The sequence below is a fragment of the Sminthopsis crassicaudata genome, chromosome 6, assembly GCF_048593235.1.
Source record: "Sminthopsis crassicaudata isolate SCR6 chromosome 6, ASM4859323v1, whole genome shotgun sequence".
Lineage (NCBI taxonomy): Eukaryota > Metazoa > Chordata > Mammalia > Dasyuromorphia > Dasyuridae > Sminthopsis > Sminthopsis crassicaudata.
In genome coordinates, this window is record NC_133622.1 from 181,900,346 (window position 1) to 181,917,971 (window position 17,626).

Here is a 17,626-nt window from a genome sequence, read left to right on the forward strand (position 1 = left end):
TGGGATTGGGAACAACCAGAAGGACGCAGGCGCAGGGAAGAAAAAAATCGGGAGAGCTGTGGGGGAAGAAGGGAAAAGGGAATGCGCAGTCGCAGATCCCAGAACTGTCTTTCCTCTACCAGGGCCGGAGGCGGGGAGGGAGGGGCAGGAGTTGTTAAAGGGTTTCACGCTTGCGCCGGGCACTGATTGGTGCTGAGCGCCTGCGCGATGCGGAGGAGGGAAGACGGCGGCCTGACGGGGTCGGATGGCGCCTGCGTATTGAGACGAGACATTCGGCTGGCTGGCTCCGGCGGCTCCTGGGCCTTGGCCGTAGCAGCAGCGGTGGCGGCTCCGGCAGCCGCGACGGGTGGCGGCGGCGGCGGCGGCGGTTGTTCATCGTATCCGCCCTCGTCCGCCGGGGGAAGTGGCGGCGTCTCCGTCGGCGGCGTCGGCGGGACCGTCGCGGGCGAGCGGGGGAAGATGGCGGAGCTGGGCAAGAAGTACTGTGTGTACTGTCTGGCCGAGGTGAGCCCGCTGCGCTTCCGCTGCACCGAGTGCCAGGACATCGAGCTGTGCCCCGAGTGCTTCTCGGCCGGCGCCGAGATCGGCCACCACCGACGCTGGCACGGCTACCAGCTGGTGGATGGCGGCCGCTTCACGCTGTGGGGGCCCGAGGCCGAGGGCGGCTGGACCAGCCGAGAGGAGCAGCTTCTCCTCGATGCCATCGAGCAGTTCGGCTTCGGCAACTGGGTGAGCGCCGTGGCCCGGGGGCAGGGACCCACCCTTCCTCCCCTCAGCTCCTCGCCGTCCCCTGCCGTCCCATCCCCCTTGTCATTGCCCCTCCCCCCGCTTGTCATCCCCCTTCCCTGCACCCTGTCACCTCTTCCCCACTTATTAGCCCTCTCCCCTGCACCTTGTCACCTCCCATCTTTGCTGAACTCTTACAAATCCTTCCCTCCATCCCTTCTCCCCAGCACCTTTTCATTCCCCTCCCAGAACTTTTCCATCCCTCCTTCCCCCCCATCTTCTTCACCCCTGTACCTTGCCCATCCCCTTTTATCCGTCCCCCTACCCAGGATTTTCTCATCCCCGTCCCTTTCCTTAGCACCTGGTCATCCTCCTCTCTAGTATCTTCTTATTCTTCCCCAGGACCTCCCCACTCCTCCCCAGGATCTTCTCCCTCTCCCCAGGACCTTTTTATTCCTTCACTTCCCAAGGCCTTTTACCTCCACGTCTACCCCCTTTTCATCTTCTTGCTCCCCCCACTTCTATCATTTGATTTGGCAGGACCCCAGAGGTCATCTGGTTCACTTGTTCCTGAACATGAATCTGGGATAGAGTATCCTGGACCCTGAAGCCTCTGTGGGAAGAGCCCATTACTGAGAACTCCCTCCCTCTTGTGGCAGCTCATTTTACCCAACAATTTGATTGTGAGGGAGTGTTACCATTCTATTTAATGAAAATCATCTGTGTGACGTTGACCTTATTGCTTCTGGTTTTTTCTCTTTTTTCTTTCTTGTCTTCCCCTAGGATTTTTTTCCTTGTAGTTAAAAGGGACCTTAGAAATCACTTTCTCTAGGTGAACTCATCTCTTCTTCCAGGTATGGCCTCTAGAAGAGAAATGAGGTGCTTAATGCTGCACAGGTAGTAAGTGGCAGAGCCCAAGCTCAACCCAGGTACTAGTAACTCCAAAGCCCAGTGCCTTTTCAGTCCTGCCATGTTCTTATTTCTTTCCTGAGAGTCGTCGACTGAACACTGCCAGGAGGCACAATGGGAACTTATTTAGGCAAAATATTTGTTGGCTTTGATAAATCCCATCTTCTGCACTCCTACAGAAGCAACTGATGTTGCCAAGTAATTTAGCTTAGTATTTACCACAGTAAATTTTCTCCTTGTTTAATGAATGAAGCAAACCATATTCATAGGAATCTGAGGATTTTAGGAAAAGAAAAAGGGCTTTGGAGGTCATCTAGTCTAACTTCACCCCTGAAGCAGTTGTCTTCTCCACATCCTTCCTTATAAGCAGCCTCTGGTGATGAAGAGCCAATTACTTCAGGCACCTTGCTCTAATCAACAGAAAATTTGAACTAAGAGAATCTTTCTTGTAAAATACTTTTCATTTTAGTCTTCTGCATTTCAGAATACTACTGATGTCTTTTATCTTCAGAACATCTTTCCATGGAGAATAGTCTATGAAAGAAACAAGAATAGAATACATTTTCACATTATAAATTGCAATTGAGAAATGCTTCAGCTCAATTCAATAGATATTTATTAGCTGCCTAGCCTTGTGCTGAGTTCTAGCAGTCCAAAGATGAAAAAATGACAAATTCTTTAAGAGCTTATTAGTTGTGTATTTCTTGACTTAGGAAATTATTGACTCAAGGATGGTTCTTCAGCTCTCAATATCAAAAAGTTCATTTAGAATAATTTGTCAGAAGAGAGAATATGTGAAAATCATCCTTTAATATTTATCTGAAAATGATAATTAGGGATACTTGAGAAAATCTTGGTTTAATAACAAGTGTCATTCTTTTCAGTTTACATACAAGTAGGCCCTTAATTGGTAAGGCCTCCTCCAAAAGACCTACTTATGATTCTCAGCAGAATTCCCTCAGCAAGATGAAGGGTTGTGCCAGTTTGTTATTTCTGCTTCTGTAAGTATGAATGATTCAAATCTGAAGTGTAGCTCCCTGTGCAAATTCTGTTAGTTATAATGTTGGCCAGGTTTTGGTCATGGGTGGGAGAACATAGAGGGTTCAGATACAGGTATATCCCGTATGCCATCACTTACTACTGAAATCATGTCACAGTTTTATAAGAATAATGTTGTAAAAGCTGGGGGTCAAAATATCCTGATTATCAATGACCATACTATTTGTATTTAAGGCACAGTCTGTTGAATGTTATTACAATGAGGTTATGCTAGGTTGAAAATGGGCTTTGATTATTATATACTACTAGTATTAATATTTTTCTGAAATTTTGCTAGTCCAGGCAACACAATAGAGGATATGCCTGTAGTGTGCATGTTTTTGTTAGGCAGTTTATTTGGGTTTCTGCCTTCAGGAATCATTTTGCTACTTGCCATTCACGTTTGACTCCTCTCAGGTTACATCTATTCAGAAGTTCCTTTGATATTTAACATGTAAGTTAAAACCTTTCTGATACTTGTGACGTATAAGCATGTCAAACTCCATTCCATTCAATCCATTGAATTCCATTCAACTCGACAATAAAAACCCCAACACTTAATTTTTGTCATATGCTGCTTACTACTTTTCCTAAATGAGGTAGCATAAGACTGCAGGGGTGGACAAAATATAGGTCGTACTTTATAGAATCATGAAGTGCAATTCAGCAAGCATTTGTTTTTGTTTTTTGTTTAAAATCTTACCATGTGGAAGTAAGTGTTTAGGAAGGTACACAGATAAATCTAGTTTATGATCCCAGTTAGAGAATGAGACATGTAGGTATGATATAAAGTATTGTGATAAAGGCAAAAGAAGTCTAAATGAAGTGTTTTGAGAGAAATTTAAAGAGGAATAGCTCTTAGGACTAGAGAGGTTATTGGAGGTGATAGTACCCCTGAACTATGCCTTAAAGGAAATGCAGAAATTCAGTTGAGATGTGAAATGCAAAATATGTTTTAGGCATTGGAAGGGGGAGATTTAAGGAAAGTAACAGCAAGATATTAAAATGAAATGGGAATAGTAACAGGTTGGAGTAATAGAGGGCCTTGATTATTCTAGTGGTTCAGACTTGATTTAGTAGAAAGTACAGAGCCATTAGAAGTTTTTTAAAGGAAATATGCAGAATGCTATATTAGGAAGATGATTTTGATAGCTTGTACAGTATAGATCAGAGGGGGAATTGACAAGAGGTTCTCTAGCCTATGTGAATAGAAGGTAGATCTAGCATAGATCATAGAATGAAAATAAACGAAACAAAAAAACCTTTGAGGCCAGCTAGTCTGACCCTTTTTTTTTTTTTTCCATATGGAAGTTGAGTAAGGGGGAGTGATTTGCCCAGTAAGATCCCAAGAGTAGTGAGTGGCCCATCTGTTGTTCAAACCCCTGTTCTCTAAAATCAGTCCCCTTTCCATCCTGTCATGCTATTCCCAAAGGAGACCTTCAAAAAAGTTGGACAACTTTAACTTAGTAAAGTTCATACTAAACTTAATTTAGTAAGGCTCCCAGTTCCCTGGGAGATAAGTGTATGGATGTTTGAGGTGAAGAGAGGAGGCAACTATGCAATAGTTAGAAGCCAAGGGCCTCTTTCTTTGGGGCCAGAGGCACTCGGGAACAAAAATCATTATCTTTACTTCTCTCTCTTATTAGTGTTTATAAGACTTTATTATGTATTCTTTAGTTAGGGATTTTTATTCTCACTCCCATTTCTTTTTAGAACTCATCAAAATGCTCCCAAACATTAACTAGATTGACTTTTTCCCATCTCAAGTGAAAATTTATCCTTTGTTTTAGATTTTTGTTCTTAATTCTCATCTGTTCTCATTTTGCTTCTCTTTTAATTCCTACTTGCTTTATCTTGGTATGATACCTTTTTTCTTTTCTTTACTCATTTTGGTCTTTACTCTTTTTTTTTTTTTTCTTTTTCCTGGTTAATTTCCATTTCTCTTTTCAAATGCTACCTGAGCCCATATTCTTTTGAAGATTTCTTCTTCAGTTTCTGTCCAGTTACTAAATCCCTTTGCAGAAGAAAAAAGAGGTATTTTCACTGCTTAAATTTAACATTCCCTCTCTTAGTTTTGCTTTATATGTTATCTTTCACAAATTGGATCATAAATCCTAGAAAATTGTCTCACCTGTCTTGGCTTTACATAGTACATACCACCATAGAGGAAAGAAATAGAATAAAGAGGTCTAAGTCGGAATATCATTATTATAGATTTAAGAAAGCAGAATTGTTAGTAGCTTTAATAAAAGCTTTGAGTTTTTCAAAGATCAATTTAATTTCTTAAAGAGTAGAAAAGAAATAATCATTCTGTAAAAGATTGTTTTGAACATGATTGACCTATACAATTAAGTTATATATATAGTATCCATGGTAGTTTGTAGGATATTTAGGGAAAAATGTAGAAGTCTTGGCTTTTCTTGGTAACATACGTATACACATGTACATAGGAACAGGAAGTAATCTGCCTTATGAAAAATGTTGAAAAAATATCATTACTAATACTGTATTTAATATTTTTTAAACTCAAGTCTAAGAAACTGGGGCAGCTAGGTGGTGGAGTGGGTGGAGTGAGTAGAGTGAGTTGAATAAGTGCCAGCCCTGGAGTCAAGAACACATGAGTTAAAATCTCACATTAGATACTTATTTTTTATGTGACCCTGGGCAAGTCAGTTAATCCTATTTTCCTTAGTTTCCTTATTGGTAAATCTGGAGGAGGGAAAAAGCAAATTATTTCAATAGCTTTACTAAGAACCCTCCTGTAAGGGGCTAGAACTGAGCATTGCACTTGGATAGTGAAGCACGTGAGACTAATTGCCAATTGGACAGTTCCCTATTAACTTGTTTGAAGGTTGACCCTCCCCAGCTATTCTGTCTTGATTGGTGGGACAAAGAGGGGGAAGTGACGTGTGTGGGAGGAGTAGGAGGAATTGAGACTCAGATGCTGAGTCAGGATCTCTGGGCATTTGAGGGAGGAAGATGTGTGTGAGGTTGCTAGGCCTAAGCCCCTGACCTTGACCGTAAAAGATCAAGAATAAAGACGTTTAGTGATCCTGACTCCAGCTGATTTCTGGGAAGACAGAGTTCCAGCACCCTCCCCTCAAAAAAAAAAAAAAAGTGATAGGGTCATGAAGAGTTGGATACAACTAAAAATGGCTGAACAACTATTAGAAACTGTTTGCTCTAATATTCAAGCTATTTCTAGCTGAGACAGACACAAAGAGAATTAGAATTTCATGTAACATTTATGGAATCTTAAAAGCAGGAAAAGATCACTATGTAAAAATATAGTTTAGATTTACATTCCAAAATTGTTACTCCTATTCCCTGCTGGATTACTACCAAATTCCTAGAATTAAACAAAGGAACCTCTTTCTTTCCATTGACTAGTTCTGATAGCATTGAGGTTCTGTGCCTGCTTCAGAGGTGACTAGGTCTAAGTTTCAGTCACTTTGGGTGGATGATGAGACAGTGATGTGAAACAGACTACAATATATCCATCTTAAAGGTACTATTGACTTTTTAAAAAAGATAATGGGGAAAAAACTTTAGGGGAAAATATAATTTCTTAATATTTTATAATGAAACTAAACAGGAAGTTTTTAATATATTTTCACAAGCAGTATATTCTCTTAAAACCAAGCTTTTCCTGGAATAAGGATATGCAGATCATAGAATTCACAAGGAATTTATTGGTTTTATTGGTGCTTATATTTTGACAAGATTTGAAGTTGAACAGTGCCAAGGATTAAATTGGGAGTGGAGATGACTATTAGCTTCATTTAGGAAATAAAACCCACTCACACTTTTCTCTTCTTGGTATCATTTAAACTCGTCTTTATTATTCAGAAGTCAAGATTAAGTTAGGAACTATGCAAAGCTAGTAGAATTCTTATCTGTTTCTTAAATAGTATATGTTTTAGGGGAGATAGTAGCCACTTTCATATTTGACCTTGCTCTTGATGTAATAGAAAGATGTTCTGTAATGCTTCTCATTTTTCAAACCTTTAATCATACATTACACTCCAGAAGATGACTGTTAAACATAGTAGGTATAGTATAAAAGATAAATAATTTGTAAATAGCACCAGTGGTAGTTTAATTATTGTTTGCCAAGAAAGCAAACAAATTTTAAACGGTTATGGGTTTAAAGGGTTATGGTTAATCAACTAAAACATAGATCATGGTTTTTTAGTTCTAGCTAAATAATTCCTCATGAAATTATTTGAGTTAATTGAGACAGTAGGACAGGATCCTAAATCTTTAGATTCTTTGCTACTGAGATTTATTTTTTCCAGTCATATATCAATTGAAAATTATTTGCCAGTGAAGTTCTAGCAGAGTGTCAAAATAGAGAAGGAGGAATTAAGGACCTCACTTATACTCTTACATCTAAAACCATAATTAATGTCTGAATGATGCCTCCGTAACTGCATGGTTGCTGATTATTAACTACCTTTATCCTTTATGTGGGGAAGTATAAGTCTTGAGATCTTTTGGGGTGAAGTCAATTAAAGCATAATTATCTTTGCTCAATTCATGTTTCTTTTAGCATAATGCTTCCAATTTCAGAATATTCTTCAAGAAGGTGGGACTCTGATGACTAAGAAAAAAAATCATTGTTTTTTACATAAATCATTGTCCTTTAAAGAGATATACTTGTGTGTAACCACTTTATCCATTATCAGTAGAAAAAATGAATGGTTGCAACTTTTAATTGTTGTAGCTTTTTTTACCCCTTCACTACTTAAAAACATACATGATTTCATCAGTATGAGAACTCCCATCATTAATCATGTCACAAGCTTTTCATGTCTTCATTGATGACAGTGCCATAGATGGCAGACAGTACCTGACACTGATGACATAGAATCCAGAGTAGGAAGAGACCTTAGGTCTGCTGCCTCAACCAAATTTTCCTCCCCGCACCATTACAGGAATCCCATTTGTAGTTCGATAGACAAATAACCTTTCTTTCATTCTTGTGCTCAAAAAAAGCATACTCAGAACATTTTATTCAAGGAAAATGCTCATGATAACCAACTTAATAAAATGATCTAAAATGTTTTAAGGATAACTTAAGGTATATAGTAAAAAAAAAAAAAATCTTTTGGTTTGAAAATGTGATAATGAAAAAGACTAATAATATAAATTTAAGAAAAAGTCTTTAATAAGGAAATTATTTAGATTTGTAATTTTATTTTTGGAAAGACTTTACAACTTAGAGACCATGAACTCAAGATTGTCTCTATCACCTTTTAGTGCTGAATCTTTAGTCATCTTGAATGGAATCTTTCCCAAATATTACATGCTTCTCTTTCTCCTTATAGCCTGAGCCTTTTCTAACTGTCTGCAATCATCTTTATATGGCAATCATCTATTGTAGGTAATATAGTTATGATGTTGTGCCCTTCTATTTGAGCTTCCATGCATTGACTTTGTGCGTCATCATTTGTGATTGTTGAGGTGCAGTATTTTGCTTTAGTCCTAGTTCTTGTCTAAGTTCTAGATATTTGAGATACTGGGATAGTGAACTGTTACCGTCTTTCTTTTTTTAACTGTCTTTGATGTAGTTGATGAGGATTTTGAATAATCCCTTATAATTCTCCAGTTCAGTTTTAACAAAAATTAGCAATAAAATTGATAGAGTATATCTATATCTATTTATCTATATACACATACACCTATATATATAAACATTTCTCTCTCCATCTGTCTGTCTACTGCCCCATTCATCTTTCCAACCATCCAATTTTATGTATGACTCCTGATTTTGCCTGGATTATGTTCAGAAGGCACACAATAATACATACGTACATATATATATATTTATATAAATGACAGTAAATAGTGTAGAAAGCTTTATGCACATTTTTTCCCATTCCCCTAAAAACTTTTAAAGTGGTTTGAATATATTCTTCCCACACTCTCACTCCTTTTCTTTTCACTTTGTGCTATAGTTAGTTATTCCCAAGTCCCTACCTTTGCATGCTATATAATTCATTATATATCTTATATCTATATCTATCTATCTATCTATATCTATCTATCTATATCTATCTATATCTATATATCTATATATATACATCATTGTTTTGTTTCAGTTTTGTGAATCAGGATAGCTGGGTGCCAGTCTTAGCTTTGCTCTAAATTTTCTGTGACTTCAGAATTTGAAGCTCTTTTCTCGTTCTCTTTCCAGCCCACTTTTCCAGGCTTATTTCTCTTTAGATACTTTGTGATCCAAGAAAACCAGTGTGTTGTCTGTTCTCTGAGCTTAACATTCTGTCCATTGCCTCTGTACTTTTTTTTTGTATTGGTTGTCTTTTATGCCTGTACTACACATACTTCTACATTTCCATCTCTTAGAATCCCCAACTTTCATCAAGGTTAAGCATTTGTGCTTCCACAGGAAGCCTTTCTTGATCCCCTTATATGCTGCTTATTCTTTCTCACATTTGTCTATTTGCATGTTCTGTTCCTGTAAAAGATTGTGTTTTGAGTAGAATGTTGCTTGATATGATTATTTTTTTGTTGTCTCTATCTTCATTGGGACTGTACAGTGTGATGGACCACAGTACTTTGTTCATACTGGAAACTTTATGAATACTGCTTGAAGGAGATTGGGTAATCACTGCACTTTTAAAAATTTTCTTTTTCCTTATTTGTCATTGGGGACATTGGACTAAATGATTTCTAAGTTCATTTCCAGCTCTTGCCTTCTAAATTGTATGATTTATGTTAAGGATAATAGTATGTGGGGGGAGGGGGAATAGAAGGGGGGGAGTACATTGCTAGTAGTCAGTTTTTACTTACCTGGAGAAACTTGACATTCACAAAGGTACTTTGGCTGTTGCCTTATCTATGTGTATGATGATATATAGAAAATATATAGAAAATTAGAATCGGAAAGAACTTAGAATGTCATAGCTGGAAGGGATCATAGAACATAGAATGAAGACCTTAGACCTTAGGTGCCAACCAGTATGATCTCAGTTTACAGTTGATAAAGCAGATATTTGAGAGGTTAAGTGAACTGCCTGAGGTCACACAGAATGTAAAAGCTTAAAAAGACCATATAACACAGTGTCAATTAGTAGGGACCTATGAACATTGCACACAGAATGTCAGACCTGAAATGAATCTTGTAATTTAATTCTTTCATTTATTGGTGAGGAAACACAGAGAAGGGGAATGACTTCTCTAAGGAGTCGCATAGCTTTTAAGTGACACAATTGGTCCAGGTCCCCTGACTCTCTAAGTGAATCATATTACATTGACATCTTTGGGTACAGAGAGCCAAAGGAGGAAATAGGGTTTGGATTTTTTCTTCCTCAAATAGTAATGGCCATGGTGGCAAAGCAGGAGCAGACCCCATCACCTAAATGGATATGATGTGAGGTCTGATCCTCTCTAAAGTTGTCATAATTATTGTCTAGTTTTGTGATTAGGTTTTTATTGGATTCAGTATTATTTTATTTTTCCAAGTACGTTTAATGATAATTTTCAACATTCATTTTTGTAAGATTTTGAGTTCCAAATATTTTCTCTCTCCTTTTCTTATTTCCTCCTGCCCTGAGAAAGCAAAGAATCTGATATAGAATATACATATATAAGCATTTCAGATATTTCCCTATTAGTCATCTTGTGAAAGAAATATCAGGACAAAAAGGAAAATCCACGAGAAAGAAAAAGGAGGGGAAAAAAGATGAAAAAAGGATGCTTTGATCTGTATTCAATCTTTATATAGTTCTCTCTCTGGATGCAGATGGCATTTTCCATCCCAAATCTGTTGTAATTGTCTTGGATCGGTGTATTGTTGAAAAGATCCAAATCTGTCACAGTTGATCATTGTGATTAATTTTTTGTGTGTTTTGTGTTTTACTTCCCCTGGTTTATTTTTATGCTTGGAGTGACTAAATCCCAGGCCCTTATTGGATGTAGAGTTTGTGTCCGCTTCTTTTTTCCATTGAAAGTTAAATTGATGTTGAAGGGGATGAGGGGAAAATGAGAAATTAATGCCTTGTTGGAATTGTGAACTGATTCAACCGTTCTGTAGAGCAATTCAGAATTATACCCAAAGGACTTTTATAAAACCATCTATATTCTTTGACCCAACAGTAGTACTACTAGGTCTCTAACCCAAAAGAGATAAAAAGCAAAAAAGGAAAAGGACCTATATGTACAAAAATATTTATAGTAGCTCTTTTCTGATGGCAGAGAGTTGGAAACTGAGGGAATGCTTATCAGTTGGGGAATGGCTGAGTAAATTGTGGTATGTGAATAGATTGTGCTATAAAAAATGAACAGGATTGTCTCGGAAAAAAGCTGGAAAGACTTACAGAAGCTGATACAAAATGATATGTACTATGTACAAAATAATAGCAATATTGAAGGATAATTAGTTGTAAATGACTTTGTTGTCTTAAGGAATACAGTGATTCAAGTCAAGTCTGAAGCACTTTTGATGAAAAATGCTATATCCATCCTCAGAGAAAGATTTGATGGTATTTGAATACATATTGAAGCATACTTTTTTTTTAAACTTTGTTTTTCATAAAATTTTTTTGGTTTGTGGTTTTTTTTTTTGTTTGTTTGTTTGTTTTTCCACAACATGATTAATTTGGAAGTAGGATAGATATGGCAGATACTGTCCTATGACTGTGCATGTAACCTGTATTGAATTGCTTGCCTTTTCAGTGATGGGTTTGAGGAGGGAGGAAGGGAGAGAATTTGAAACACAATTAAGAAACAAATGTTAAAAATTGTTTTTACATGTAATTGGGGAAAAATAGAATAATAAACAAAAAAAAGAAAGTTAAATTCCTGAGTCTTCTTGATGAGAACCTTATGAACATAAATTGTATTACTTAAGAAAGATGTTTAGAGAAGTATAAATGATAAAACCCTAAAAATATGGAACTATTTTTAGCCAAGTTCTGTGAAATAGTTTTCTCATGCATTTTTTTCTTTTGTTTAAAGGTTCTAAAACAGCAAGACTAAATCATGTTTTAATGTAAATTTATCAAAATGAAAGTATTGTTTTAACCAAGGTATTTCAAAATTAATAATTAATAATTGAGGTAGAAACAGCTGTATGAATTGAGTTATACACTTTTAAAATATATATATTTCTGATACTTTTTGTTTTTATATCATATTTGTTTGCATGAATATTCCTTTCTGCTTCCCTGCCTGACAAATTAACCTTTGTAACAAAGATTTTAAAAATAGAAAAAAATAGACAACATATTTGCCCATGTCAGTAAGAATTTATTAAGAACTTATTTGTGCACAAGTGCAAAGATGACAAAAGATACATGTGAGGTATGGATATGGAGACAACATGGCTGGGAATCAGGAGACCAAGATTCTGGGGCTGGATTTGCCATTTGTTGGTTCTGTGGCCAAGGTAATCTTTCTCTGGGACTTGGCTTTAACCTTTATAAAATAAAGAGATTGGACTGGATGTTTTCTAAGGTCCCTTCTAGCTCCATCATTCTTTTCATTTTATGACTATAGGACCTTGGTTTCGAGATCTTGAAATTATACATTTGCAACTGGTAAGAAGCTACAGTGAAAATAACTTTTAGGAAAAACAGTGATGGTGTTGGTTATTCCTTATAAATGTTTATAAAAAGGCCAAATAGGATTTGAGCAAAAGCCAATTCTAAAAGATTTATGTTGAATTTAATTTTTGATCTTGTTTTTATAGGAAGACATGGCTGCTCATGTTGGGGCTTCTCGGACACCTCAAGAAGTGATGGAACACTATGTAAGCATGTACATCCATGGAAACCTTGGGAAAGCCTGCATCCCTGACACTATCCCAAATAGGGTGACAGATCATACATGTCCCAGTGGAGGACCCTTATCTCCTAGTTTGACAACACCCTTGCCTCCTTTAGATATAACTGTTGCCGAACAGCAGCAATTAGGGTACATGCCACTTCGGGATGACTATGAGATTGAATATGACCAAGATGCTGAGACTCTGATTAGTGGACTTTCAGTAAACTACGATGATGATGATGTAGAAATAGAGCTCAAGAGAGCTCATGTGGACATGTATGTTAGAAAACTTAAGGAGAGGCAAAGACGAAAGAACATTGCCAGAGACTATAACTTAGTGCCTGCCTTTTTAGGGAAAGATAAAAAAGATAAAGAAAAGTCAATGAAACGGAAAATTACAAAAGATGAGAAGGAGATACGGGTGAAACTGAGGCCTTTGTACCAGTTTATGTCCTGTAAAGAATTTGATGACTTCTTTGAAAACATTCACAAAGAAAAGATGCTCCGCACAAAAATTCGAGAACTACAACGATACCGTCGAAATGGAATCACCAAAATGGAAGAGTCGGCAGAATATGAAGCTGCCAGGCACAAACGGGAGAAGAGAAAAGAAAATAAGAACATAGCCAACTCTAAAAGAGGAAAGGAAGATGGGAAAGACGGGGAATTTGCTGCAATTGAAAACCTCCCTGGCTTTGAGCTCTTGTCTGACAGGGAGAAGGTGCTTTGTAGTTCTTTAAATCTGAGCCCAGCTCGTTATCTGACTGTGAAAACAATTATCATAAAAGACCACCTCCAGAAACGACAGGGCATTCCATCTAAAAGTCGCCTCCCTAGTTATCTGGACAAAGTTCTCAAGAAAAGGATTTTAAATTTCCTCACAGAAAGTGGTTGGATATCTAGGGATGCTTCCTGAAATGTGAACACTTGGAAAGCTGAAATGATATCCAAATGCTTGTGAGCCAAAATGACTAGGGTTTTTGAAGGAAGAGGAAGAGGAAGTTGTTTTTTTTTTTTTTTTTTCCCCCAATGTTGCTGTATTTAATATGACTTGAGGATTTTCTTTTTAAAGTGCAAACTCTCTTGGTTCTCTGAAAGAAGGAATAGTAGCAATCTTCTAGTGGATCATGAGGGAAACTTAAAATTTTCACTTTTTAGGTAGTCTTAAAGGTAAATACTTGGAAATGATCATATTGCCCTTAAGTATTTAGTCAGGATTCTGATATTTGGCATATTATGAGAGTGGATGATTTCCTAGGTTTTCTTGAGATCTTTGCCCATGGGGAAGAAAGAGGGACTGAATAATTATTTTTTGTTTGGGGGGGGGGGTTGGCCCTGATACTTTAGTTTTGATGGGCAGGGACTGTTTTTAGGATGAGTTCTCAGGTTGCATCTTCCATTTTGGTTTCTCATGTGCAGACAGTGCTGCCAGCCATCTGAAGTCCTTGTTCCTTGTCAGCACTGATACAAAGCACTTTAAAAAGGAGCAGTTTGGTACATGTTCACTGCCAGCATCCTGAACCGATGGGTTATTAAATAGGAAATAGACTGCCTAAAATGTGAATGACCCAGGTATGGTAAGGCAATAGAGCAGCTAGGATGGCAAAGCACACTGGTGCCTTGGAGACTGAGACAAAGTAGATAGAAGAAATGCAGTCATTGACTGGTGGCAGCAAATAGTGAGGGATTTGTGGTTTATCCTATGTCCCTAAGCTGAGTTTTGGGGAGGTAACTTTCCCTTATTCTAACTAAGGTATACAGATCACGACTGATGCAGAGAAGCACGAATTATTTCAGTAAAAAATGATGCCCTCATTCTGTTCTATTGCTGTGGCCCCATTGGTACATTTGGGGATATCCTGAATGGTTAACCTGAAACTTAACATTGAAAAAAGTGTTTGGATTATACCCCTTAGCTTTTTTTTTTTTTTTTTCCTGCTAAACCTCTAAATTTATCCTCAACAAGACTTAATCTGATTACAATTTTGCTCTAAATACTTAATTGTCTCCTTGCATCTATTCGACAGGTATATATATGAGTTAAGGATAAGACTACTCTTATCACATTCCAATTATTTTGTTTCTTTTATTCCTCATGTACATTATAGTTTGTTGAAAATATAATTGAACCAGCCTGGCCAAAAGGATTATGCTGTAATGCCATTTTGTCAAAATTCTAAGGGCTATAAACTTTACAACTTTTACATATTAAAAAGTCAGAAAATTCTGATCCAACATCTTTATTACTAAGCAGATTCACAGAAGATTTAGCAGAGAGGAAGTTAAAGTGGCATTGCTTTTACAAAACTGTTGAAACAGGATATAGTGTAATAGATTCATTAAAAGTGTCATGGTATTGCCCACACTATTTAGTCTCTCATTCCTTATTCTATAGTCAAAATACATATTAAATGTCTTCCCTTTCCTATAGCCCATTTGATAAGTTTGGTTTTCTCGTGGACTTCAGTTATGGGCTATCGAGTCTTTTTTTTTTTTTTTTTTTTCCTTGAATATCCAGGACCCATGTTTTAAATCATGGGAGTAGGTTTTGACTACTTCATACTTGAATGCATCCTCTCCCTTCTTCACCACCAGCTTCCCATCTTCTTCCCCTCCTCTCCATCCCCCCTCCCCCCCAAACAACATACTGATTTTTGTAGAAGGAATAGAAGTGAGATTGTTTATGTACTGGTATATTATTGGCTTGGGGTTTCAAGAGTAGATTTGTTTGAAAGAAAAAACGATCCTCAGCATTTCTAAGGTAAGGTGAATTATCTAAGGTGCTTTATGTTCTCCTTTTCATGTATATTGCTTCCCTCTTCCCCTATTTCCCTCCTGAAAAGAGTAAAATTTTAACATTAAATAAAGCATTTTCAAAATTTTATTTATGATCTTAGTTGTGAGGTACATTGCATATTGTTGGCAGATAAGCTTTAAATATTATTTAAGGTGATGACTTCTCCTTTGGCAATATAGATGCTTTCTCCAAGCAATAGGTTTTTTTTTTACTAGTGTGTAAAAGAAACGGCTCTGAGGACCACATGCATCATTTGTCCTGCAGGCCATATACTAAGGACTGAAGCTGTTTGCTGTCCACAATTGAACGTTGAGAGGGGAGATGATGCTAAGTTTTTACTATTGTCTTAGCCATTCTGGTGCCTTTAATTCATTCATCCTGAGTTCTAACTGCATCAGACACTGGCTTACTCATGTGGTTTTTAAATCAGTCTGATTTTTATATTTAAGATGATTATCAGACTTCTAGGAAGTTTGAGAAGCAATAGGTATTCTGTGGGTAACCCAGGGAGGCAGCTGTCAAATGAAAAACTTTATGCTTCAGCTTTTTTCATCTGTATATATTTTTTGAAAGCATGAAGAATATGTAAGTTTGACTATTGTTTTAAAACACCATAATGAATGTATAATTAACAGTATGTGAAAGTATAACACTTAGCTAAAAGGGAAACTCTTTGGATTGATTGTCTCTTAGCCCTTAACCCTCCCTAGCTTGTAGCATTATATTTATCCTTAACCTTGCCTGTTACTTCAGATCCACTTAAACATTTATATCATCTCATGATTAAAAATTATTTATTAGAATCCCACTAAAGTTTATTCTTCGAGACTGAAAGTTATTTATATACACTTTAGTGATAATGGATCAAGTTTTATAGCTAAAGAATGATCTTGAAGTTGCCCCACTTAGTTTCCAGTACTTAGAAGGTAAAATTAAAATTTTTCCCCCCTTTGGACGGTCTTTTTCCTAAGCTTTTTTTAAAAAATCATATTCTTTATTTAAAACATTTTCTCTGGAAATTGAAGCCAAAATTACTATATCACCATAAAGGTGCTTCTATGAAACACAGCCTACTAGTCATAGACCTGTGTGAGAACTTGAATGTAGATGAAATTGTAGTCCAAGCCCTGATTAAAAAACAAAACAAAACAGGTTTTATTTGTGAAATGAGAATGTCTGTATCCCTTTCTACTCTCCCCCAACCCCAACCTTTTAAATCTTGTTTTCATGCATTTTTTCAGAGTTGCATGTTCTGGGTCATGGCCATAGGAAGCTATACTCAAGTAATGCATGTATTGCTCCAGTCAAGAGGTAACAGGCCCCAAAAGCTTTTTGGACACTTGTTTAAATTTCACATGTTAGTGCCAAACTGAAACTTTTTCAGTCCTTTAGTGAAGTGTTTCCGTTATTAGAAAACCCTAAGTTGGGCTAGGTATCTCTGTAGGTACAGTCCAGAACTTCAGCCAGTGAAAGAACTGCTTCTCACTGAGCCAGTCTGCAGTATTCCAAGATGGCCTATGAAGGTTTCACACAACATATTTGTGATAAGACTACAAGTCATGTTTTGTTACTTTTCTGAAGTGTGATGTTTTCGCAGTGTCCATACTGTACAACGCATCCATGATGCAATTATGCAAAATCCAAATAACTGTTGTTGTGAATAGAAAACAGTTGAAAAGGTCATTGTTTTAATTTTCCAGTGTAAATATGTATATAATTAAAGTGATTTGTTTTCATATTTGTAGTATGTGTATGATTAAAATGTCTAAACTTTTTGATAAAAGAATGTTAGGCATATAAACATGTAACCAGAATTACTTTAATATTCAGGATTTGGATGGAGGTAAGCTAGAAGTAAGTTGTTAGTAAATAGGTATGAAATTACTGTTGGGAAAGCCTTGGATGTGTCAGTTCACTTTTCTGAGTTTTGGCTTCTTCGTCTTTAAAATGAGTGTTAAATGATGACGACTGATAACCGTTAAGGTCTCATTTAGCTCGAAAGTCTGTGATCCTGTATTACAAGGATAATGATCCTGTTTGGAATGGCACTGCATTCCACCTTTCCAGTAAGGAACGTTCATTTGAAGACTTCAGGGAACTCCTTTGGGACAGATTCTTCTTACAGAAGTCTGCCTCTTCAGTTGCTCCAAATCCTCCCAAAAATTCTTCATGGGGATTCTACCTAACACTAGGGACACCTTATAACTTGTAGACAATTGGCATTGCTCCAGTATAAGTCATCAGGTCTCTGAGGCCTCTTTTTAATGTAAGGCACAGTTAATAATATACCATTGGCTACTTACACCATATAGTAGCCTTACAAATAAGGATCATTTTTTCTCCGGGCAGAACCTGTAAGTTTTGGAT

The 17,626-nt window shown here is 37.1% G+C and overlaps 1 protein-coding gene and 1 long non-coding RNA gene across 2 annotated transcripts; one reads left to right on the top strand and one right to left on the bottom strand.

Moving 5' to 3' along the window:
* Window positions 1-5: 5 nt before the first annotated feature.
* Window positions 6-17,003, top strand: TADA2B (transcriptional adaptor 2B). The gene is made up of 2 exons (XM_074272591.1): window positions 6-729; window positions 12,386-17,003. Exons 1-2 carry the CDS (start codon window positions 208-210, stop codon window positions 13,376-13,378), a joined length of 1,515 nt encoding a protein of 504 aa, XP_074128692.1. The 5' UTR covers window positions 6-207; the 3' UTR covers window positions 13,379-17,003.
* LOC141545508 (uncharacterized) lies at window positions 1,502-9,559 on the bottom strand. The gene is made up of 3 exons (XR_012483039.1): window positions 9,487-9,559; window positions 2,093-2,169; window positions 1,502-1,589 (listed from the first exon to the last, which is right to left on the bottom strand). It is a non-coding gene; the product is annotated as an uncharacterized LOC141545508 (long non-coding RNA).
* Window positions 17,004-17,626: the final 623 nt, after the last annotated feature.